The following is a 26,029-nucleotide window of genomic DNA, read 5'->3' on the forward strand; positions in this document are numbered from 1 at the left end:
GAGGGAAGACGTGGGGTTTCACAACAGACCCGCCATCCAGTCACTGGAGCAGGCGGAGGAGGGCACGGAGGTCTGAGAAGAAAAGCTGAGACCCGAGGAGAGCACAGAGGCACGGCGCCTTGCACAGGGCCCTGGGCTCAGCCAGGCCACAGATCCTTGCGGAATCAATGAAAACAACTTCACTTTTCTCTGCAGCATACGTGGGCCCTTTGAGTTACAGCACCAGCCACCATCATGCAGCTGGTTGCTGTGGCAGATAAAACCAAGGACCCAGCCGGCCACGCCGTGGGCTTCAATCTTTGTAAACGAACCTGAAGGTGTGGGCTCTGCTTCCAGGCTGCTCCCCTCAAGTCTCCTCCTGTATCTGACCATTCTCCTACAAACCGTCACTATACTGCCAGCGACTGAGCACACGTGTCGGGCTCTGGCCCGTCTACCTAAGCATAACATGGAATGTGCTGACTGACCCAGCCGCCCACTCTCTCTTCTGTCCAGAGGCCAGACGTGGGGGGACTCGTCTGTGAAACAAACCTGCCTATTAAAACAATGATCTGATCCTCTGTTCAGCTCTAAAGCAGTTTAAACCTGACGATTCCTTGGTGCACAAGGTTTTAAAGTCCTCCAGGAGCCTCCGTGCAGCATGCCGACGGCGTGGGCGGCGTGGCTGGGCACGCCTGTCCTCAGTCACCAGCCTCTGAAGGCCGACAGCTCTTATCCTCCGCTAGAATCTCCCGTGACGGCAGGTGGGCTGGACCTCACTGAGCTGCCTTGGCCTGAAGCCCTCGTCCCCCGAGAGGAGCCCTGATCCCCAGCCTTGTTCTCGAGTGTTCCCCGGCCTCGGGGTGCAGCAGGTACAAGACGCAGCGTGTCTAAAAGCAGCACGTGTGTTCAGGCTTTCAGCCACACTTCACGGGGAGAGGACCGCCAGTTCCTCTTTGGGTGAAGCGAGGGGAACCCCACGAGGGGAATTCCCTGGGCACCAGTTACCCAGGAACACGTGTGATTCTCAAATCCATTTAACTATGAAAAATATGCCTTCAGAAAGTTCTTAAGGCCATTCTGATGTTTGTAACACATAATTATTATTTGAATCACATTACACATTTAAAACCTGTAAAAATTTCAGCCTACATCAGATTTATTAGCAGTAAAACATGTTTTCCAGCCAAATGGATGGCTACCCTGCCCTTCTGGCCAAACTGGGTTTTGAGTTAACAACTGGGAAAACCTTACATTATTGAAAAGTTATCTATCAAGGTGGCCCCTTTTGAGTCTCATGTACGTGCACACGTGCGTGTGTGTACCTGTGTCTGTGCGTCAGACTCTTCAACAAAGAACACTCAGAGTTTGGATGTAAGAAAAATCATCATATAATTTTTACATAATTAAAAAAAAAAACAGGACCGGACACCTGAGAACAACTGCAATCCTCACTGCTGAGCACTGCGTGCTTTCATGTAAGAAGCCCTTTACAAGCATTAAGTGTTCTTTATTCACAAAACCTCTAGAAGGTGGTCACCATCATTAGTCTTTCTTCCTAACAGCCACAGACAGCACAAGCGAGTGAGCAATGCGGTCAGCGGTCAGTGAACAACAGAGCTGGATCTGAGCCTGGACAGACCATCCCCGGGGTCTGAGGGTGGGGGCCCCACGGCACTGCGAGTCTCGATGTGGGACCTTGCCCTGAAACCTGGAGACCTTCCACAGCACCCACCACCAAGCCTGTCCTCTGCCGTTCGCTAAGTATGAACTGTATTGTTTTATAAACTCTAAGGTGTGTTTACGTTCTTCCCTCTGATAATCCACAGATGTGGCAACAAATGATGCAGTAAGCCCATAATGAGAAGTGGAAAAGGAGCCCCCAAAGATGACAGGAAAACAGACACGAAATACTTTACACCAAACACAGTAAAATCAGGGACAAAAAGTTTTCGGACTCAGGCAGAAGAACCAACTGTGTTCTAGGAGCTTTTCTTCTCTGTTAGCTGTCCTGAACACGATTGAAATTAAAGCGCACAACAGGGACAAACCTGAAGACAACTTACCTGTCTCTCAGAAACACGCGATACTTCCTACGTAAAATCAAAAACTGAATCATAGAAAACCCAGCAGAAATATTCTGGTACCTCCTGGAGTGGGGGCGGCAGTGGGGACAGGGGTTGTATGAGAAATGCCATACATCTCAGGGCCTTTCCAGAGCAAACAGCCCTGAGGTCTCCAAATGGAGAGCAGTACTCAGACCAAAGTTCCTGCATGGGGCAGCCTGTGGCCCATGGTGCCAGAGCCAGGGCTCTAGGAGGCTTCAACCTGTTCTGTCTATGGAATCATCTTCTCTCTTCTAGTGCAAGGAATGGTAATTTTGGCAAACAATGAAAGGAAAAAAAAAATATCAAGAAATAACATCCTTAATGCCTAAGAAGTGCCAGAGGCAAATTAATGGAGATATTTACTAAACAAAGACGCTTGTGAAACTCCTAAAGAGCCAGCAGCCAGTTCTCTATGAGAGTCCAGCGAAAGTCTTACCCCCTAGACCTGCAGGTGCAGACAGGACACCCGCCTGCAGTCCACGCCCGGGAATGGTTAGGTCCCACCGGTGTTCAGCTGAACAGTACTTACATTTAATGCAGCTTCTCCACACTTTTCAATTGCTGCAAGACCCTGATTATGAATGTGTGTCTCCAGGAGTTTTTTCAATTCTCCCAGGCCATCTTGGATTCTAGATACAAGATTATACATGCGACCCAAATCTGAAAGAAGAAGGTGCCACCTTTATGCATCAAAACAAACTTTGCAAATCCATCCCACTAAATATGTATTTATAGAGATGAAAGGTGCAGTGAAATAAAACCACTCTGTTTTTAGACCTAATAATCAATTGCACTTAATTGTACTCAAATATTTCGTATTTAGCCAAAAGTAACAATGAAATCATGTGATTATGAAAGCATATTTCTCCCTTGCCAGGAGAAACCACTGATATAACAGAAAAAAGATGAACAGGAACTACAGGTGATGCTTCAAGACTGAGAAACTGATTATGCCTAATACATAATGGGCACTCAAATATTCTTTACAAGAATGAATAAATTTAAGGAGTATTTATGAATATCCATCTCAACTATACAAACAATTCAGCCAAAAAAGGGCCCCCACATTCTTCACTTAATATGTGCATGGCACATGGCTGATTTATGAGCACCAAAGAAGAAAAGTCCTGCGTCAATCTTCTACTGAGCTCCTCACATGTTCCAGGAAAACAAGGGAAGGGTATGGGAAATACTTTTGCAAAACAGCAGCCCTCTCATCTCTAAGAGTTTTCAGCATAAAAGTCACATACTCGCACGCACCAAGCAGTGGCAGCATCACTGAGCGCGGAGTGTGTGGGCAAGTCAGGACTCCAAACCAAACTGAAAAGACGCTCTTCCTCCAAAGTCACCCCCAAAACACGCTGCAGACGTCTGAGAGCAACACACCACAAGGTACACACACACACACAGCCCTCTTAAAGAATGGCTAGTGTTCACACAACTTCACGATCACAGATCGTAATAAACATCCACGTGCTCCGAATCTCAGTGGCTCACCCTCATTTTTGTCGGCGTCCAGCAGGTTCTGGAACTCCGTGTGGAAGATCTCCAGGTGTTTCTCGATGAGCACCTGCTCGCACTTCCTGGCGAGCTCATCCTGCGTGCTCTCGTGAAGGTACACCTGGACCCTGCGCTGCTCCTCCAGCAGACGAGCCTCCGCCTGCGGGAGTGAACTCAGGTCAACGGTTTGGACTTGCGTCTTTTTAAACAAAAATAATGACAAATTCAACTCACAATCCTGCCCTACCTAGTATGAGGAAGAAAACAAGAGAAGGGAAGGGGTCCTTCGATTTGGGCTGGGGTGGGGAGGGAATGCTAACCACAATAACTGGTCCCTGGAGTGTACCACTTCCTCTGTAACCTATATTTTTGTTTCCAAGTCCTCTTCAGATGACTTCAACGAGGTTATCATGATTAACCATCCAATGTCCTTACATCAATCTTCTTCCTACAGATACGTGCTGTTTCACATGTTTTTGGGGTAATACCCTTATCGATACTCTGCAATTTAAGACGTATAGACTGTTTATTTCTGGAACTTCTCATTCAATATTGTCAGAGAGAGGCTGACTGTGGGTGACTGAAACCGTGAACAAGGGGGGACTACTGTCCACAGGCCAACCTCCTTTTATTGTGCTTTGGTACTGGTTTTTGTTTTTTAAATAGGAACTGAAGGTTTGTGGTGACTCTGAATTATGCAAGGCTGTCACACACCATTTTTCCAAGAGCATGTGCTCACTTTGTGTGTCTATGCCACATTTCAGTTATTCTCAAAATATTTAAACTTTTTTCATTATTATTATTTGTTAAGCTGACCTTTCGTCAGTGATCTTTGATGTTGCTATTATAATTGTTTTGGCATCATTTAGTAATCTCAGGGACAGAGGAGCCTAGTGGGCTGCCGTTTATGAGGTTGCACAGAGTCAGACACGACTGAAGCGACTTAGCAGCAGCAGCAATTAAGTATTTTCAAATTAAGGTATGTACATTGTTTTTTTTTCAGACATAATGCTATTCTCCACATTTCACAGACTACAGTAAAGTGTCATGACCGGGGAAACCAAAAAACCCAAAGTCCTGGGTATGAAGTCATTAGGTTTTAGGAGGGACAGTGATTTACATTCTTTGTTGACTTGACGGTAAATAAGCTCGTGATCACCATTGTACTTGGCAGATAATTATATCAGAGTACAAATTCAAAAGGACTAAATAAAATTAAGCAAAGACTGTCTCTATTAATTCTATTAGGATCAGTATACAGGAAAAACAAAATGAAAAAATGGATCAAAAAGCAGTAAGAAAATTCCTAACATGTATTTTATTTTTAAAACTTAAAAAAAAAGACATTAGAAACCTAGAAAGGTGAAATATTCGTTGGAAGCTCACCACAGACTCAATCACAGGAGAAAGTAAGATACACTGAAACTAACGTGGCTGAGGCTTGCTCACTTGCTGACACCATCAGGAGCAGGGAAGCCACAGAGTCTCAACTGCTTCCCCTGAAGGACAACTCAAGAAAAAGGAACACAGACCCCAGAGAATCTGTACATCTAGCCCAAACGGGCTGCTAAAAGGAGAGTAGTTCTTGAAAGTTGATGTTTTATCTCAATACTGTTCATGAGTTTTGTATTTTACTTTCTAATAGAGTGTTCGGATATAAACATAATTTCTCAAGTTACTGAATAAAATGTTCCATATTTTACCCTATATATCATCAGGCATACACTGGAGGTTCTGATGCATACTCATGGCCAAACATCAAATAATACATAATAATGATGATGATGATGATGATGATGATAAAGTATCCTCATTTTACAGATAAGGAAACTGAGGACTAGACTTTAACCCCCATTTTACTTAGACACATAACCCAGTGTGACAATTTTCAGTTAGACACATAGCTGAGATGCAAGCCTACAGCTAGTGGTAACAGTAGCATTGTTCAGACGGTTAAATTCCAATTTTAAGCCTACAGAATCTCTACATGATGAATTTTTCAAATGGAATGGCTGTCACGTTTGCTAAGACCCAACCAGATTTGGGCCAAACCTTTAACCCAAGAAGCCCCATTTAAGATAGCCAGGATGCAGGTAGCACATTCTCCCTTGAAGGCAGGGCTCAGACTGGGTTGAAACCGTAAGTCTATAAAGCGGATTTCCATGCACCAAAGCACTACCACCTTCCTCGGTGTGGACAGCAGGTAACTGCAATTCACTAAGAAGCCCATGAAATGAAAAGGCCTGAACCACACGTGTGGATTTGTACCTTGATAAAAGGCCACTTTTAAAAAACATACACAGTTTTAAAAGACTCACCATATATAGTACAGTTCAATAAAAGATGTGTTTATGAAAACTACACTGTAAAAATCAGTGCTTAGATTTAAAACTGATTGGTCAGGCAGCTGTTTCAACTCTCAATAAGCTGGTTAGCTTCCAGACTGGCACACGAAAGCTAATTTAACTCGTAAATACACAAAGAACCATCACTTTCCCAAGTGTAATAGTTCTGCGGGGTTCCACTTCTGTTAGGTTTTCAAGGATCAAGTATTTGTCTGTCAAGGACTTTTAACTTCAGACTTGTAAGACCCACTTATAATTACTATCTCTTATGGGAAAATGTACTAGGAACGTCATGGACAAATTGAGAAGGACTTTATGTGGTTAGACAGGGGAGCTGTTGCTCTCCTTGACTTTTGGTCTCAGCGCATGGAGAAAGTGACTCTGCTCTCCAAGTGAACAGACAATAAAAGGAGAAGCGGGTGTCAGACACACAGCCCCAGACTCCCTGGAAGTCTCCTTGCCCATCTAGGTCAGGGGTTGGCAAACTATTGCCTGGGGGCAAAATTCTGCTGGAAGGAAACTGGTACTGGAACGCGGTTTAGATGTTGCCACGGCTGCTTCTGCGCCACAATGCAGAGCTGAATGGTTGCAGACAAGACCACATGTGCACAAGGTCTGAAGTATTTACCATCTGGCCCTTCACGGAAAGTCTGCTGACCTCTGACTGAGGTCACTCCTCTGAGCTTAAGTCTGGGACACCGGTATTTCCGAGAAGGGAAGTTAGAATAATTCTCGTAGAACTGTACTGTGACATCACTTAATGTAGAACATTTATGATGCAGAGACCAATCCCCAATCTTCTCATCTAAGATTTCGATCCTGTTCTTTCAGAAGGACCTCTCTAATACACACTGGAAGGTTGTGTTAAACAGATTTTTAGGAGAGATCTCAGAAGCAAAAAAGTAAAAAGCTTAAAGTTTACAGAAAAAAATATGTTTCTTAAATACTATTTTTTCATTGATGTAAGACCGTGGCTGCCATTAGATACACATGTACATTCTAGGAGAGAGTGTTCAAACACGTACGTCATTCAGCTGTAACAGTTACATCCTCCACACAGTAGGAGAACATGAGCCACGATTATTAAACTAATTTATACAAGCTCCTTAGTGAACGGGGAGAAACCATGTGCACCTGCTGCAAACACCACCGGATAACAGTGCCCAAGAAATGACTCTGAAGGAAGCTCATATATGAGTAAAAAGAGTAATTTATTTGAGCAGCGGTAACTTTTAACTTAAGTCTACTTTAAGTATGTTTAACCTTACCTTTTTCATATATTCAGTAACCGGGTTCTGCTGCAAGAATTCGGTACTCTCTCTGGTATAAAATCTTTCTGTGTCAGCCAGAAACTGAGATTCAAAGGATTCTTTGTACACTGTTAGCGTAGGGCCCTTTGCAAAGGCGTCATCTTCATTCAGTCCCAGCTCCACTGGAAGTAAACAGAACTATGTTTCAACCGCCTCATTATTTTTGGTTATATTTTAAGGAATATATATTTTACTTTAGGTGTAGCTTTCAGTTTAAGTTATGTTGAAAAGGTAAGAATAAAATTGCAGGGCAAAAGGCAAACTTATTTTCTGGTATTTAAGTGCATTTTGCATAAAAGAAAAAAAATCCAAGACACACAAAGGCAAGTGATTCTGACTGACAGCCAGGCATGCTTCAAAGTTCTCATCAAGTTCATTAAGAGAACATCTTAATATTTCTAACGCTTAAAAATAATAATGCTTAATTTTAAACTTTCAAAGAAATAGAACATTACTCAAGTTTTAAAACACTGTGTTACTTTATTGGCTTCTCAATGGCAGTTGTTCAAGATGATACAGATTTCTGGTTATCATTCAGCTCCATTAATGACACTCTAAGCATATATAAGTGCTTAGTTTTCAGTCTATACAGGTATATAGATTCAGTAATTCAGTATGAAACCAGAAAAGAAAATAATTTAAATGTCAAATGTCTAGTCCATCAAAATCTCCTTAAGGCATGAGGATAAACAATCTTTATAATGGATAAAATCAAACATAATCACACTGACACAAACAGAATTATGAGTACGTTGATAAATGCTAACAATATTCTTGATAATACTATTTGAAAACAAATCTAATTGAAAACAAACAATCTGCATCACTGTTATCACTGCCACTGATATCAAAGCTTTCACTAAATTAAAGGGAAACTGCTTACCATAAGACTGTACAACTCCACTTATCAGTCTTGTATTGATAGTTTCACCATTTCTTTCTTTTTCAATAAGTTTTAAAACAGCATTTGTTACCTTTAGAACAGATATAGGAAAGAGACATGAAGATTACAGACTATGGTATGCATCAATATTATGTTACTACATAGCTCTTAAACATTTAAATCTGCCAAAGGCAAGATGAGAGGTACTCTGAGGATATTATAAAGAAGTGAGGAAGACAACGCCTAAGGTATGAGACCTGCGAGGGGTTTTAAAAGGAAAAGACGACACGCACAAGTAGTACCTGTTTATTCAGTGGCCTGAAAAGACAGTCTCTCCAAGTCACCAATGCAAGCTGGGTGAAAAGAAAGAGCAACAGTATTAAATGGTTATACTTTTACTATGTTTTTTCAAAGCTGTAGGAGACAGCCTTAATCCCAGATTATATGTATCAATATTTTAAATTATAAACTTGGCAAAAAATCATGATGAAATCAGAGAGCCATTCTCTTGAGTTAAAAATGTCTCTTTTCTCTTGCCTGTTCAATTTTGTCTGACTCTGCGACCCCATGGACTGTAGCCTGCCAGGCGCCTCTGTCTAAGAATCTTCCAGGCAAGAATACTGAAATGGGTTGCCACTTCCTACCCCAGAGGATCCCGACCCAGGGGTCAAACCTGAGTCTCTTGTGCGTCCTGCATTGGCAGGCAGATTCTTTACCAGTGTACCACCTGGGAAACCTTTATTATACATAAAGTATTCAAATTTCCCATTTTACTTATGTGTGTGCATATGACGCATTTTTAAAAAAAGCTTTTGAAACTTCTCATAGAGGGTATGTCAGACGATTACTATAAAATGTTCGCCGCCCCCCCAAAAGGGAAATATTAATTCATATATGGCTTTTAAACTGTTGAGAGAAGTATTATTCAGTTAAATTCAAACTTAAGGGAATTTAATACTCAAAAACTGCTGAGAAACTTAAATAAATGCAGTCTTATTTCCCCCCAAATTTAACCACAGATAAAACTAGGTTTATACATACAGTTCTGAAAAGATTCTATGTAAATTTCATTTACAAAATGAAAAATTTCTGCCAAAAAAAGGGCAGCATGAAAGCAGTATTTAAGAGAAAATATCTTTAATAAGATATGAACAATGTATACCCAAGTCTTCTATTAGAATAAAAAGGTGATTTCAGAATTAGGGACTAGTCTGTCAAAGAAGATGCTGGGAAGGGAAGAGTCTTAGTTTTTCAGGAGAAATGCCCCCTGGGGGGCAAGGTTTGGGAAGTAACTCTCCAGGTGCACACCCTCTGTTCCAATTCCCCAGGGCTCCTCGGTGCAGAAGGGAGGCAGGGAACATGCCGTGTGCGGCCATCAACGTCTACTGAAGACACTACACCTTCAAAAATAACTCTTTCCCAACATTTTTCTAACTTGAGACAGCATAAGACAGATGTGATTTAACTCTGGACAACTGGTTGCTTTGAAGGAAGAAAGGCAAGATTAAGAGAGCAGGACCAAAGGTAGGCCAGAGGAAGTTCAGAGGGACAGAATCAGGGGGAAAGTCCTGCTGCATCACTTCAATATGTGGATAATGAAATTAATTTATGTCCTCTGGTTGACTTGAAAGGAAACTGACAACCTTCTGTAACTAAAGAGAAAGAAAAAATTATTAGGAAAAAAGGAAAACTTTATAATTCATGACAAAGCATCCCCATCTCCTGGAGATTCTGGAAAATGCAACAAGAGATCACCATGTGAGAACCGTTTCATGTTTCAATTGGTATTTGCACTGTGAGTTCAACAGCCTCACGGAAGAGCACGCAGAGGAAACACTGTTTCCAGACAGGGGTGTCGACTGGCCTCTGCTAAAGAGTGCACGTCTAAACCAACTACAGCATTTAAGGATGTAGAAACTATGAATTTTGAAAGTTAAAAGAAAAAAAGCAGTCAAATTTTGAAAACAGTATATAAAAAGTTTAAAGACCATAATGATTTGTAGGAGCTTGTGACATTACTATAGGGCACACATACGGTGCTTTCAGTCAGGGGGAAATCAAAATCATGCTGATTCCCACAGACAATCTTCAGTCTCAAGAAGTTATTTTTAACGAAAAAGGCAAACTACATGAGGCTCAAATCAACACTAAACATAGAAAGCTTTGTTAAAGCTATGTTACAAAATATTATAAAGAAGCAGTTAATAGTTTGGTATAGAAACTGAGCTATACAAATGATAAAAATTTGTTATGCATCTATGGTACGTTATGTTTTTCTTTTAATTAAACTTGTAATGCTACAAAGCACTGCTATTACAGCAGCACTCGTGGGTTTGGAGATAATCTCATAGATTATCTCCAGTTCTCAAAAGAACTGACATTTTACACCATTCAAAAAACGCACTGTCTGTGTATCCGAGCCCATTATGAACACAGAGGCTGTTCTGGGAGTCTAAGTCCTCCCTTAACTGGTTCTCAGACTAGAATGAGCATCAGAACCACCTGGAGAGCCTGCTAACATCACGCTGGCCAGCCCCACCCCCAGAGCGTTCAGTTAAGCAAGTCTTGCTTGAGGCCCAAACATTTGCCTTTCTAACAAGTTCCCAGGTCACAATGATGCTGAGGGTTTGGGGACCACACTTTGAAAACCAACAGGGCTTGGAAAAAGCTTCCTTGACTGAAGAAACATACTAATGAAGGTGTTTTAACAATTCAGACTTTGCCTTTTCAGAATTTATTTTTCTGCAGTCTTTTAAAAACCCATCCATTTTGAACTCTGTGTCATTACTTCCTAAAGTGAGTGGGCAGGATGGAAGTTCACATCACAGTCCACTCCTGGAAGCAGTCTCCCTGACCCTGAAAGGCCACAAGACTGACTACGGAGGCCCGAGTCCTGGGGAGGGGGACCTGCTTTGCCTGCAGGACCTGCTGTGCTAAGATGGTGACAGCTCCAGGCTCAGCCCCACGGTCGGCTTTTTAAATCAGTAACTGCAGAAGCGTGCAGGCTGTATTTTAGAACTTCCAATTACTCATTCTCCTCCTGTCTTGCCACAAAACATCCAAGGGCCATTTTTTGAAAATTAGCTCGCTAGTCTGAAAGCTGCTCACTATCTGCTTAGATCCCTTGCTGGAAAGGAAACATCTCCAAGAAAAACACACATCTGAAAGGTGTGTGGTCAAATCTTACAGAATAGATTTCATAGATTCCCTTCCGTCCTTCGTCACATTCGCGGCGAACCCAATGTCTATTGAGGTAGGCACAGATCCCGTTCAGCACTTTGCTTGAAAACCGGTAGTCTTCCCATTGCTGAGTGTAGAACTTCAGTACACTCTCATCCATCAAATCTTCTCCGTCCTAGAAACAAGGCAACTAAAGCTTTAAGATGACTAATTTGTCACGTGATGAATTAAAGATAAGAGTTCACTGAAACAAATCTATTGCATTAAGATACATTGATGCTCATGGTTTTAGACAGATGGGTTCTTTATTCTGTACACAAAACACACTCATTTACTACAAATTCTCACAAGAATGTAATTCCTGAGGGTTAGACTAAAGAGAATTTTAACAAAAATACTTTCATTCCAAACTGGAACTTTTTTCACAGTATTAAATATGCATATACATTTGTAAAAGACTGAACTTGCAGAATATGAGAGTAATTCCTTTATATTCATAAATAGGGGCAGGTTAAGGAAATCCCTTATTTTTTGATAATTCCTCTGTTAAAAAAGATATCCAATTAACAATTTAGGTCATGGGGCCAATACTATTTCATTTTTTAATGTATCTTCTTTCTTCATTAAATATACTTAAAAATTATAAAAATTAACTTTTACTGAAATTTCTACAACTTAAACCGCAAATCTTTATTGAAAGGAAACTAACTTGAAACTTTTTCTTAGGTATTAATAACATCTACAAATGACATCTTACCCTTTAAACATGGGGCATTAAACGGCAATATCATTAAAATGTGCTGCAGGAGAAGAGAAATCCCGGGAGCTCGGGGGAACTGGTGGTGGTCAGCCCCTCCATGAACTCGGGGTCTGGGGCTACCCCTGAACTTCTCAGCCTCAGGCCCTCCAACTGGCAGAATAAAAAGGCTACAGGACAAAGCTCCAGAAACACACGGGTGCACAAGTGACCCAACAAGCCAAGTGGAAACCTGACCATATCTTGATACAACCAAATTTGTGTTCATTTAGATTTAAATAACAAGGGATGAACCCGAACATGTAATGCTAAGCTCTTCTGGATGATACCAGATGACCTTTTTTAGAAATTAAAAAAAAAAATATCGCTGATGGCAGGCCTATCAACACCTTTCACAACATAACACGCTGTTCGTCACTTCGATACTAAAGAATAATGAATCCCAGTGTTCACTTTACAAAGTGTTGCGAATCAGAGCCAGGAGGACACAGTGGCTTCATCAAGACTGCTTGGGAATGTGAAAAAGATATTGTCTTGGTCACGACTGTGCTCATTCAACTCTGCTCTGTTAAATGATGTTCAAGTTTCCAGTCACCTTGCAAAATATATTAAGAAAAACAAATCTGGAGCATGCTGGAGTTTTTTGGACATTATTTGTGTAAATCAAAAATCTCTATACACACGTGTGCAGAACACGTTGGAAAAGTGTGATTACCAGAGGCTGGATAACCCTTAGTCACTCATACACTTAATACAGAATATTACAGTGGGTTCAAAATACACATAGGTAACTTGAATTCATAATTATATGCTTTAAATTAATAGGTTCATCGCTTTCTAACCACCAAACACCAAATGGTTAGTAATTTAAGCAAAGTACTACTATAGGGAAAGGCATCAGAAACTTCTAATCTAAGAAGTTAACAGAACACGGCTTAGGAAGGTTTCATCTTCATAACGGGGAAACGACCTAAGAGCAGCACCTCTTCAGGCGCAGACACGTCAGTGCCAAGAACAATGAAAAATTAATTCACAATTGTTATTTCACTACTTTTAATTTTTTTACATTCTATTATATTATAAATGTTCAGTATAAATGTAAAACATCTTACCTTAAGAAGATTTGTCAAGTAATTCTTCAGGAATTCTTTAAGCCGTTTGTACAATTCCAAGCCCACAAACTGAGCTCCCCCCGGCGTCTGCCCCTTTTTCGATTTAGAAGGAGGGACACCAGCCCCTCGAGCTTGGTTTGACTGGTGAACACTTGTGCAGTAGTTATAAACGTGACTTGGAGAAAAGTCAAGGAAATCAATGGGCGTCATCAATGTCAACAGTCATTATTAACACATAGTTTCTTACAAGATACGGCAGTGTCAATGTTTCCAAATATCAACAGAAACCTGTTAAAACCAGAGTAAAGATCCCATTTAGACACCAATCAAGCGAAGAGCCAGCCAGCTATGAGGATGGAAGTTTCTGGAGGAAGTCACCAAGAGAATTCTGGACCTTCCAGATCATCTAATGCCATTACCTTGTGGGAAACTGTCCCCAGAGTGGATCAGAAGGTAAGAAAAGTGGCAAATGGTACAGAGAGAAAGTTGCAAGTGAAAAAAAAAAAAAAAAAAGCAATTATCTACTTCAGGAAAAACAAAAAGCTATGACCATAGTCTATTATGATGCTTAAGCTATGAATATTTCCAAAAATATACGTTACAAATATAAAAATATCCAAAACCTTTAAAATGATTTGTAAGTGGATTTAACCAAACTACATGGCAAATAGATGGGGAAACAATGGAAACAGTGACAGACTTTATTTTTTGGGGTTCCAAAATCACTGCAGATGATGACTGCAGCCATGAAATTAAAAGATGTTTGCTCCATGGAAGAAAAGCTATGACCAGCCTAGACAACATATTAAAAAACAGAGACATTACTTTGCCAACAAGGTCCGTCTAGTCAAAGTTATGGTTTTTCCAGTAGTCATGTATGGATGTGAGAGTTGTGAACTATAAAGAAAGCTGAGCGTCAAAGAATTGATGCTTTTGAACTGTGGTGTTGGAGAAGACTCTTGAGAGTCCCTTGGACTGCAAGGAGATCAAACCACTCAATCCTGAAGGAAATCAACCCTGAATATTCATTGGAAGAATAATGCTGAAGCTGAAACTCCAATACTTTGGCTACCTGATGTGAAGAACTGACTCTCTGGAACAAAGACCCTGATGTTGGGAAAGATTGAAGGCATGAGGAGAAGGGGACGACAGAGGATGAGATGGTTGGATGGCATCACCAACTTGGACATAAGTTTGAGCAAGCTCTGGCAGTTGGTGATGGACAGGGAAGCCTGGCACGCTGCAGTCCACGGGGTCGCAAAGAGTCGGATACGACTGAGCGACTGAAATGAAATGAATGACACTCTGAAAATGAAAAATATTTAATAAAAAGCAGAAAACACAGTAGCTCAAGAGATGGAGTCCTCTATCACAGCTGAAACTCAGGGATGCCCAAGGCTGACCAATCACAGAGGAGTAATACCACGCACTATGGAGACAGATGGAGACAAGCTGTTTTGTCATAGCCTTCACTACTGTTTCAGTTCATCTGCATGTGCTTTGTGTACGTTAGTTGCTAAGTCGTGTCTGACTCTGTGACCCCAGGCACTGTAGCCTACCAGGCTCCTCTGTGCATGGGACTACCTTGGATAAAATTAGGACACCGATACTTATTCAGACAGAAAAACCATGAAACCAAATATTCTGGTGTGTTTAAGAACTTACTATATAAAGATTATTTCAAGTCAGTGGATAAAGATTATTGAATAAATGGCATTATAGCAAGGAGTGGTTTAAAAATTTCGTATTCCAAAATATATTACAAATAAATTAAGAATTAAAATATACAGAGAGAAGCCATAAAACAAAACAAATACACACAATTATTTTGACGGAGAAGGCCTTTCTAAGCAAAGTCCTATAAAGACTTCATCTGAAATTCTGAAACTATTTTAGTAATAACTATCTTAAACTTACTATTTTTAATAAATTAAGGTAAATTTGAACAGGGTGAAAAAAATTCATCTCTAAAGAAACATAAGGATTCCAACTGAAAATCCAAAGGCTAGAAAGAAACATGTGTTAGTAGTTTAGGGGCCAAAAACCTAAGAAACGCTGCAATCTCAGTGGTAATCAAAGAAAGTGAAGTGAAAGTGTTAGTCGCTAAGCCATGTCCGACTGTTTGCAACCCCAGGAACCAAAACCTGCCAGGCCCCTCTGTCCGTGGAATTCTCCAGGCAAGAATACTGAAGTGGGCTGCACGCCCTCCTCCAGGGGAACTATGTCATAAAACACTAAGTCACTTGAACAAATATTTCAAATAGAGAATCATAGGTTATAACATACAACCAGCTGTCTCAAACTCACGACCCAGTGTGCACACACTTGTGCCACTCATTCCATCCGAATCCCCATCGACTTTCTGCTTGACTGGAACGAGTGTAACTGACACGTGCTCCTCCCCCTCCCGAAGGGCAATGTCCACCACCGTTTACCATTGCTGTGAACGGTTCACACTTCACCATGTAACAACAGGGCTTCCCTGGTGCTCAGACGGGAAAGAAACCACCTGCAATGTGGGAGACCTGAGTTCGATCCCTGGGTTGGGAAGATCCCCTGGAGATGGGAATGGCAATCCACTCCAGTATTCTTGCCTGGGGAATCCCACGGACAGAGGAGCCTGGCAGGTACAGTCCATGGGGTCGCAAAGAGCTGGACAGGACTGAGCCAGTTTCTTTTAACTAAACATGTAACGATTCGTGCAATTATTTTACATGTTTTCAAATTTTACAATACAAAAAAATTATAATGAACCATACATTTGCTTCTGACAGCACAGTTTCAGCTGGTGGTGCAGTGGTAAAGAATCCACCTGACAGTGCAGGAGATGCAAGAGAGGCAGCTTTGATCCCTGGGGTCGGGAAGACGCCCTGGAGGAAGAAATGGCAACCCACTCCAGTATTCTTGCCTGGGGAATCCCACGGACAGAGCAACCTGGCGGGCTACAGTCCACGGGGTGGCAGAGAGTCTCATAATTCTCTAAAATATCTGTCATATATTTTGAGGTCCTGTTAATAAGCATACAAAATTGGAATTATATTCCTGGTGACTTGTTCTTTTTTATCATTAGGAAGTAACCGCATTTTTTCTTAACAACAGGGTCTTAAAAATCTATCATATCTGATGTTAATATGGGTTTTCCTATACTTTGCTTAGAATTTCTCTCAAGTACCTGTATTCCACCTCTTTAATTTCAACTTTTATGTATCTGTGTTTTGGTTTATCTATTGCAAATCACCACAGTAAAATTTACCTTTAAAAAAGAAACTGTTTCATCACTTCAGTTCAGTCGCTCAGCCCAGTTGTGTCCGACTCTCTGTGACCCCATGAACCACAGCATGCCAGGCCTCCCTGTCCATCACCAACTCCCGGAGTTCACCCAAACCCACGTCCATCGAGTCGGTGTGATGCCATCCAACCATCTCATCCTCTGCTGTCCCCTTCTCCTCCTGCCAGCAATCTTTCCCAGCATCAGGGTCTTTTCAAATGAGTCAGCTCTCTGCAACAGGTGGCCAAAGTATTGGAGTTTCAGCTTCAACATCAGTCCCTCCAATGAACACCCAGGACTTGGTTTTAAACTTATACTGTTTTTATACTGATATATGGATTAATTTCTGCCACCTTGTCTTGCATTTTCTATTTTCATTATTTTTCTCTATGCCTCTCGTTTCCTCCCCTTTCCCCTTGCACTGGATCACCAGTTTCTTTACTCTACGGTAGTTCTTTCATGATGTTGGAGTTATACATCATATCCATATGCTTGTGATAGTACCTTAAAATCTGACATGCATAGTATTTTGCTTTCACCAATTCTGGTAAATTCTTGGGTTATTTCCTCTTCAAACATTTCTGAGCTACGTTCAATTTTCTCCTGGAGGTTTCACAACTACATGTATGTTGACCATTTTTATTTCAGCTCCATATCTCAATCTATGTCCGTTACATCCATCAGTTTATCTTTGTTCGAACTTTTCTAATTTTTCTTGATCTACCTATCACATCGGGTTAAGTGATTCTCTTTCAACAATGAAAAATCTATCTTTAATAACTTTATTTTACATTTGCAGAAGTTCCCTACTTCTTTAAAATAATGTCTTATTTCCATAGTGTTTTGTCCCTTTATATTTTGGACTCTTTTATCACTAATTGTTTTCAATACACTTAGAAGTGCTCTCTAAAGGCCCTTCTGTTGGTATTCTTGAGGCTCTAGTTCTGCTGTTTGGTCTATATGCTGACTTGTTCACGTGGACCAAGACTCTCACTTAAACTTTTTTTTAACTCCCTTTCACATTTCAAACACCAGTTTTAGGTGTTTGGTTCCAGGGAGCTTTTTAGGTTACCTAGATCAGCCTGATCTCTATTTCTTGGCAATATATCAATCTCTAGCTATTAGATTAACAAAGGTCTTAAAAACAGTCTTAAAAACAGTCAAACAAGTGCAGGAATAGGGCATCTATTCAATGGGGTCAGAGCTCATACTGCCACATATTTTTCTGGACTAAAATGTGCAAATATTCAAAAATCTCCAAGTGCATTCTCTTTGATACAGTCATTATCCTCACAAGCATTTACTGTACAGAAATTACCATGGAAATATACAATTACTTTAGTTAGCAAACTATGACAGCAATGCTGAAGATGGTAAAAAAAAACTTGTAACATCCTATTTGTCAAACATAAAGAATTAGTTACATATATTGTTGGATCCTGAGGATATAATATGTAGTTGTTTTTAACACTGTCACCGGATACAGAATATAAAAAAGGTAATATATGTATCAAATTCACATATTTGGAGTCAAATCCAAGACTCCACTCATGATATGCATTATATTAAGTAACACTAGGAAAACACTGCCAATTATAATCTGACAGAATGCATTCTTCGGTGGAATTTTTATATTCACTTTCTGAAAGATCAGTGGTTTAGACATAAAATGATGTATCACAACATTCTTATAAGCAAATAAAGAAAAGTTAAACTGGTTGACTCATTCTTAAAGGCCGTCCACAGCCTCACTCCTCTGGACCTGTGCGCCCTGAAGGCGATGCGTGTTTCCCACACAATGCCCTCCGCTGGACACCGAGAGTGACAGCCCCGGGAGAGCTGTCCACAGCCCCACCCCGGCTTTTCCTCCAAATCTGCTCTCATCCGCTTTGTAAGTTTTGAACCTGAGCTTGTTTGATATTAAAAGGGTTTTTTCTTTTGGGGCAGATTCCTCCCATGGTCCCTAATGGTTTGCAGACTAAGAACAAGGCGGGGGTGGGGGCTCGGGGGCGGGGGTGAAGCCTGCAGAGTAAGCAGGCAGTGACCAACACCTGAGGGCGCACCTGGCCCTGGAAGCAATGGGCACGGCACATGCAGAGATCAAGACAGAGAGACGTTAACAAGATAATAAGTGGAAAGAGCTTAACTTAACAACTTAGAAATGAGCGTTTCAGTATATGGTTCCTTTGGACATATAAAGTTTACGAATCTCTTCAGGTATCAAAAAGCCATTCTTTTGGGAAAGCAGGGCTAGGGTATTTAACAACTTCTAACCACAGACTTCTTTCTTCTTCACAAAGTATTCTCTGTGCACAGAACACGCTCTCACCCCCACCCCACCGTTATTTCCTTTTAGCCTTACCTCCTCAGAGGACCTTGAAACAAGGCAAGGAACCCTGGGCCTCACAAAACAGACTGAAAGGAAAATTTTAATTGGGGGCTGTGGAGGGGGGCGGGGAGGCGCTCTTAAACGCTCTTTTAAAATTTCTACCCAGAGTTCAACTCCACTTTCATTCCCAAATTAGCATCACCCTCACCATTAACCAACCAGGCATGGAAAACATGAGGCAGTGCTAACTAGTATTCTTCAAAAAGGAAGGCAAAATAGGGTAATTTCAGATAAAATAAAATCAAGAGCGTTCATGTAGTATAGACTTAAATTCTAGGTACAGAGGAATTCATACTAGGTTGAATCCTGGATCTTTAGAAAAGAATGAAGAGCATCAGAAATAATAAATAGCTGTGCAAATATTAAAGACTATTTTTCTTAATTCTTTAAAATACGAAGAATGATTTAAAACTAACATACATGATATTGTCTTGGGGGTCTTTAAGACTTAGGGACACCAATCCTATAGATCAGGGCCCTACCTTATGACCTCATTTAATCTTAAGTACTTCCCTAAAGGTCCCATCTAAATACTGCACAACTGGGGTCAGGGCTTCAACATGTGAATTTTCGGGCATAAGCTTCAGTCCACGTATCATACATGATTACATTACGTGAAATGTTCAGAACGGACAAATCTATAGACAGAAAGTAGATCCGCAGGGAGGTAGGGGACTAAGGAAGTAACAGCTCAAGGGTATAGGGTTTCTTTCTGAGATGAGAATGCTCTAAAATGTGATGATTGAATATACCTGTGAATATACTGAAAACAATTGAAATGAACATTTTAAATGGATGAACTGTATGGCATTGTGAATTATATCTCAATAAGACTGCTTTTAAAAAAATTCAACACAATACCAATTGTAATCCACCAATTTTTAGGGGAGAAATTGACAAACTGACAATAAAACTTATTATAGAGAAATGCAAAGGAATTAGAATAGTCAAAAAATCCTGGGGTAGGAGAACAAAGTTGGAAGACTTATACTATCTGACTTTAAGAATTTACATAATGCTACAGTAAGAAATTATAAAAAATGAAAACAGCAACCAATAATCCCACATGAATATAGATGCAACCATACTTCACAAAATATAAACAAATCAAAGTAGTAATACATTCTCCCTTTACACTGGTCACATTTCAATGAAACAATTTTAGTAATAAAACCACATTTACATTGTCAATTTTAACAAAGGCACCAAACTGCCCCTCTGGGGGGAAACAAATGATGCTGGAATAACTGCAGAGCCACGGCAGCGGAAAGAGCACCCTCCAGCCCCACCTCACACCACACACAAAGACCCAAATGGAAAGGCCCAGACCACAAAGCTTTAAGAGGAAAACAGTATCTTTGTGATCCAGACACAGGTTTCTCATAGGCCACAGAAGATAACTGTAAAGGAAAAGAAACAAATTAGGTTTCCTCAAAATAAACTATCTGCTCACTCAAAAACACCATTAAGAAAAGAATAGCAAGCCTCAGAGACTGGGAGGAAAGATCAACAAGACATGTCTGAGAAAAAGCTGGCATCCTAAACAGAGAACTCCTACAACTCAATAATAAAAAGCATATTAATCCCCCCCAAAAACCCCCAAGACTCAGATACTTTACAAAAGATGACATACAAATGGTAAACTAGCATATGAAAATGACTCAACTTCATTAATCATTGGGGACATGCAAATAAAAACCATGAGATACCATGACACACACTTCCAGAATGGCTAAAATGAAAGAGAATGATGTTCCAAGCAGGCGTTGGCAATACTGTGGGGCAACTAGAATTCACAAACACTGCTCACATGAATTCAAAATGATACAGCCACTTTAGAAAAACAGCTGGTCAGTTTCTTACACTGTCAAACATACCATTAACACACAGTGCAGCAATTCCACTGCTCTGTAGGCCCGAGAGATATAAAAGCATTCTGCTCCCCAAAAGATCTCCACTTAGATATAGCTTTCCCCCCTGCTTTAGCCAAAAAAAATGGGTAACAGCCCAGGTACCTATCACTAGAAAAATGAATCAAGCAGCTGTGGTATTCATACAACGGAATATGACTTAGCAAAAGGGAGAAACTACTGCCACCTGGATAACACGGATAAATCTCAAAAATGCCCTGAATGAAAGCAGCCTCACGGGAAGGGGAACATACTCTCTACTGCCCTTTGGATGAACTCCTGAGAACTGCCAAACTAATCTATGGTAGCTGCCGTGGGGGAGGCCAGGATGCCCTGGGAAGCATCAAGGAACCTTCCACAGGGGTGAAGACACCCTCTATCTGGATAGGTTTTTGGGTTACTCAGGCAAATGTGCTAGTCAAAGCTTCTCCACTGGAAACTATAAACAAATTTCAAATTCTAATGATGTACATGCTCAAGCATTTACTGAGAAGTGTATTGATGTCTATAGCTTACTCTGAAACATGCAACATAAAATGGATGGATGGATATATGGATTCAGGGTAGAGAGAGACGTGATTGAGCAAGTCCAGTAAAATGGGTCTTCACCGTAAAATTCTTTTGACTTCTTTTAATGTTTGAAATTTTTTTATGATAAAAGGTTGAAAACTCCAGGACAGAAAATACCATGTAAAAACCTTCAAAGCAAAACATAAAAAACCTAAACTTCTGATGTCTGTTGTTGTTGAGTTGCTAAGTTGTACCCAACTCTTTTGTGACCCTAAGGACTGTAGCCCACCAGGCTCCTCTGTCCATGGGATTTCTCAGGCAAGAACACTGGAATGGGTTGTCATTTCTTCCTCCAAGGGATCTTCCCGACACAGGGATCAAACCGTCTCCTGCACTGGCAGGCGGATTCTTTACCACAGAGCAACCAGGGATGCCCAATTAGCTAAAGACAATTAGAAATGCTTTACAGAAATGCTTTACTATCTAAAACCAGAAGCAAAGCTACAAAGCCAGTCATTTACCTACTATGGCAGAAAGTGAAGAGGAACTAAAAAGCCTCTTGATGAAACTGAAAGTGGAGAGTGAAAAAGTTGGCTTAAAGCTCAACATTCAGAAAACGAAGATCATGGCATCTGGTCCCATCACTTCATGGGAAATAGATGGGGAAACAGTGGAAACAGTGTCAGACTTTATTTCTCTGGGCTCCAAAATCACTGCAGATGGTGACTGCAGCCATGAAATTAAAAGACACTTACTCCTTGGAAGGAAAGTTATGACCAACCTAGACAGCATATTCAAAAGCAGAGACATTCCTTTGCCAACAAAGGTTCGTCTAGTCAAGGCTATGGTTTTTCCTGTGGTCATGTATGGATGTGAGAGTTGGACTGTGAAGAAGGCTGAAAGCCGAAGAATTGATGCTTTTGAACTGTGGTGTTGGAGAAGACTCTTGAGAGTCTCTTGGACTACAAGGAGATCCAACCAGTCCATTCTGAAGATCAGCCCTGGGATTTCTTTGGAAGGAATGATGCTAAAGCTGAAACTCCAGTACTTTGGCCACCTCATGCGAAGAGTTGACTCATTGGAAAAGACTCTGATGCTGGGAGGGATTGGGGGCAAGAGGAGAAGGGGACGACAGAGGATGAGATGGCTGGATGGCATCACTGACTCGATGGATGTGAGTCTGAGTGAACTCCGGGAGTTGGTGATGGACAGGGAGGCCTGGCGTGCTACGATTCATGGGGTCGCAAAGAGTCGGACACGACTGAGCAATTGATCTGATCTGAGCAAATGCCTATGTACCACTTTGGTCCTTTTATTATTTTTATTTGTTAAGACTTATTGTAACAGTGCTCTTAACTATGTTGTGACAGATTGATGGCCTGAGACAGGCTGCTAGGCTCCAACTATTTCAATATTTGAGTTGCTCAATTATGTTCATTTTCCCTAACTGTGCCTCTTCTCTGTGTGTGTGCTCAGTCATGTCCAACTCTTTGCAACCCCATGGACTGCAGCCCACCAGGCTCCTCTGTCCACGGAATTTTCCAGGCAAGAATGCTGGAGTGGGTTGCCATGTTCTCCTCCAGGGGATCTTTCCTATCCAGGGATCAAACTTGAGTCTCCTGAGTCTCCTATACTGTCAGGCAGATTCTTTACCATTGAGCCACCAGGGAAGGCCTCTTCATAAGGACGAGCTACTCTTGGTAACTGAAAGCTGGGTTTCACTCAACACTGTGCTTAGTTACTCAGTCGTGTCTGACTCTTCACAACCCCATGGACTGTAGCCCACCAGGCTCCTCTGTCCATGGGGATTCTCCAGGCAAGAATACGGGAGTAGATTGCCATGCCCTCCTCCAGGGGATCTTCCCAACCCAGGGATCAACCCAGGTTTCCCATGTTGCAGGCATTCTTTACCAGCTGAGCCACCAGGGAATTTTGACAGTAACTGCAACAAGCTACCCCGTCTTCTCGCTCCAGTCTGAACTGACTGCTCTCTGCACCTTCCGGACAGCGCTAATCCAGCAACTCTGTCCTGCTCTCACATTCAACCCATAGGCTGCTGGGTCTCTCTTAATTCTATGTGCACAGAAACTTCATGGTTTTGTCTGTAGGATCCATCTTCTTCATTATCTTCAGCACTAGTGATTTAACATCTTCACTTCTGGGAAGTTATTTTATACTCTCTATGAATACTATTACAAATTCAAAAACTCTTCTCTCCCTGTTTTCCTTTAGAATTTCTAACAGTCAGATATTGGGCCTCCTGGCTTACTTCTGTTTGCAAAGCTACCTGCCCTCATATCTTTCCTTTTTACTGTCCAGCAGCAGTAGCAGTAGCAGCAGCAGCAGGGTCTTCTATTACTGTTCTTTCTAAAACCTGAGTTGCCATTGCAAATGGGAGTTCTTTTCTCAAAGTGTCCTGTTCCGAACTTACTGCCATGAGGAGATTCTCATCTCAGACTTTGCCACTAACATTCAAAAATGTTACTTTTAAAAACATGTTCTTCTTTTCCCTGTATTGTCAGTTTCTTCCTGTTCGCTTTCATTCTATGTGTATTCTGTTTTCACACAACTATTAATCCTTAGTACTCATCATGATAAGGCACTAAAAGCCAACTGGAAAGACCACTGGCCTAAGGAGGCTGGCAGGCCATAGTTCTGCACGGCTCACCTTGTGTGTCGACAAATGCATTTATTTTTCAGGCTGTTCAATTTTTCCAGAGAACTGTTTTGTCCCTAGCATCACCAGCAGTGTTCTGATACGGAATGATGAACCAGTCACTCTAAATGCTAACTTTCTATCACAGCCACAGTTGTTAGTTTCTATTTATCCCAACTTCTGCTAGGCCTCCTGTTTGCAAATTTCTGCGATGTTCCCATTCGGTGTGTCCTAAAGAGAAGTGGCGAGTCTTCTGCCTGGGATACAGGCTCTCAGCATCAGGAGCTCTACACTCGAGGAGAGGGACGTAACAGGCTCTCAGGTCTGCAGACTCTGGATCTATCCCTCACCTCCCAGCACCGCCCGGTCTCACCCCTCCGCCTCTGCCAGGCCGGAGCCTTCAGGTTCTGAGCCTCCGGTCCTAAAGGGCCGTGGGGCTGTCACCGGCACCCTCCTCAGGGACACTCCCTCTAAAGTGATGCTTCCTATACCCCGGGGATCAGTGCGGCGACTCAGTCTGCTTTGCATTAAAGAAAAAGAACAAACAAATAAATGGTTAAATTTCTCATCTAAGCTCTCTTCCATTCTTTGTCTTCACTGATTTAAAATGATTTTATTATGATCATTTTAGTGATGCCACCAATGGGAAAGTCAAAACAAATTTCATCTTCAGCCAGAAGCCCAGAAATCTGCTCCTTTTGTTTCCTGTTTCCATCACCACTACACAACATCATGCTTGGATTGCCAAGATCAAGCTGGTCTTCCTGTGCCTTTGATCTCTTTCCGGTTTTAACTCCATTTGGCTTCCAGATTCATCCTCCTTAAGTCACGGATTCTTAAATCATATGTCCATCTCTGTGGACCTACACTGCTTTCAAAAAATAACAGTAACAAACACATTTACCTGGTCTGCAAGATTCACCATAATCTAGAACTAAGTCCGGTGGCCAGCCTGACAGCATCTACTCCTGGCCAGCATCGTGTCCTCTCGTGGTGCCACTTCCCACTTTCACATCCATCTTTCTCCCTCAAGCAAAACTGTGTAAGGCTTTCTCCCTTTTCTCATTTTTTCCTCCTTATTTATACTCCTCTCTTGAGGTTCACTTAGCTTCCACTAGTTCTTGAAGCCTTCCAACTTCAACAGTGTCAACATCTTTCTCCCTCCTCTGAGCATCTCCTCTGCAATAATAGCTGTCTGTATTGCCCATCATCAAAGACTTTCAAATTAATGAAATGAGACTATTAAATATTGCATCACATACACACACACACCCTTCCACTGCTTTAAAGCATTTGAGATAGCTTATAATAGCTGAAAGAAAGTGAAAGTCGTGCAATTGAATTCTCCAGTCCAGAATACTGGAGTGTGTAGCCTTTACCTTCTCCAAGGGATCTTCCCAAGCCAGGGATAGAACCCAGGTCTCCCGCATTGCAGGTAGATTCCCATCTGAGCCACCTGGGAAGACCTATAATACTTGAAACACCACAGAAAAAGGAAAAATACAAGCCAGAATAGTATTTACAGAACATAAAAATAAAATAGAACACAAAATTAACAATAACAAAAAGTCAGAACCCTAAAATTAAACAGATGACCTAACTATGAACAATCCGAAATAAACATATTTTGCATCCAGGCTGCTATGTGCCAAAATTAATTTTGGTTTCAGAGTATTTATCTTCAGCATGTCTAATAGCATTTATGTAACAGAACCAATGGTTAAGGCAACCCCACAGCTAACTAACGTGCAAATGCTATCAAAGGAATCAAGGAGAATGCGTTTCTCTATGGTCTTCAACAAAGACGCTTGTTTCTAGAGGAGACAGAACAATTCCGGGTGGTGAGACACCAGCAGAAAAGAATACTGCATCAGGACTGGTCCTCACACTCAGGGGAGGATTCAGAGCAAGTTCCCTGCAGGACCGATAACCAGGGAACCGTCCCAGGCACATGGTTACTAAAACCTGGGAAAGGGTGTTCAAATATATTCCTAAGCTGCACACAAACTCTCGTTTTCTGTATGTGTGTGTGCAGATAACCCGCAGACAGACAGACATGACCGAGACAGCACTGGAGAGACTTGCTCGGGGGATGGGGTGGGGGTGGTGTGTGGCTGAGAAG

At 41.4% G+C, this 26,029-nt stretch overlaps 1 protein-coding gene across 3 annotated transcripts in view; it reads right to left on the reverse strand.

Moving 5' to 3' along the window:
• Positions 1–26,029, reverse strand: part of CUL1 (cullin 1) — an 89,074-nt gene that overhangs the window by 19,852 nt on the left and 43,193 nt on the right. For all 3 annotated transcript variants that reach the window (XM_010843878.1, XM_010843876.1, XM_010843877.1), the window contains exons 3-9: positions 13,175–13,349; positions 11,313–11,480; positions 8,428–8,478; positions 8,126–8,216; positions 7,201–7,364; positions 3,585–3,747; positions 2,617–2,747 (exon numbers count right to left, since the gene is read on the reverse strand). In XM_010843878.1, coding sequence (XP_010842180.1) covers positions 2,617–2,747; positions 3,585–3,747; positions 7,201–7,364; positions 8,126–8,216; positions 8,428–8,478; positions 11,313–11,480; positions 13,175–13,349 — 943 coding nt within the window. The remainder of the gene's footprint in view (positions 1–2,616; positions 2,748–3,584; positions 3,748–7,200; positions 7,365–8,125; positions 8,217–8,427; positions 8,479–11,312; positions 11,481–13,174; positions 13,350–26,029) is intronic.

This window comes from Bison bison, unplaced genomic scaffold (assembly GCF_000754665.1).
Source record: "Bison bison bison isolate TAMUID 2011002044 unplaced genomic scaffold, Bison_UMD1.0 scf7180017864191, whole genome shotgun sequence".
NCBI lineage: Eukaryota > Metazoa > Chordata > Mammalia > Artiodactyla > Bovidae > Bison > Bison bison.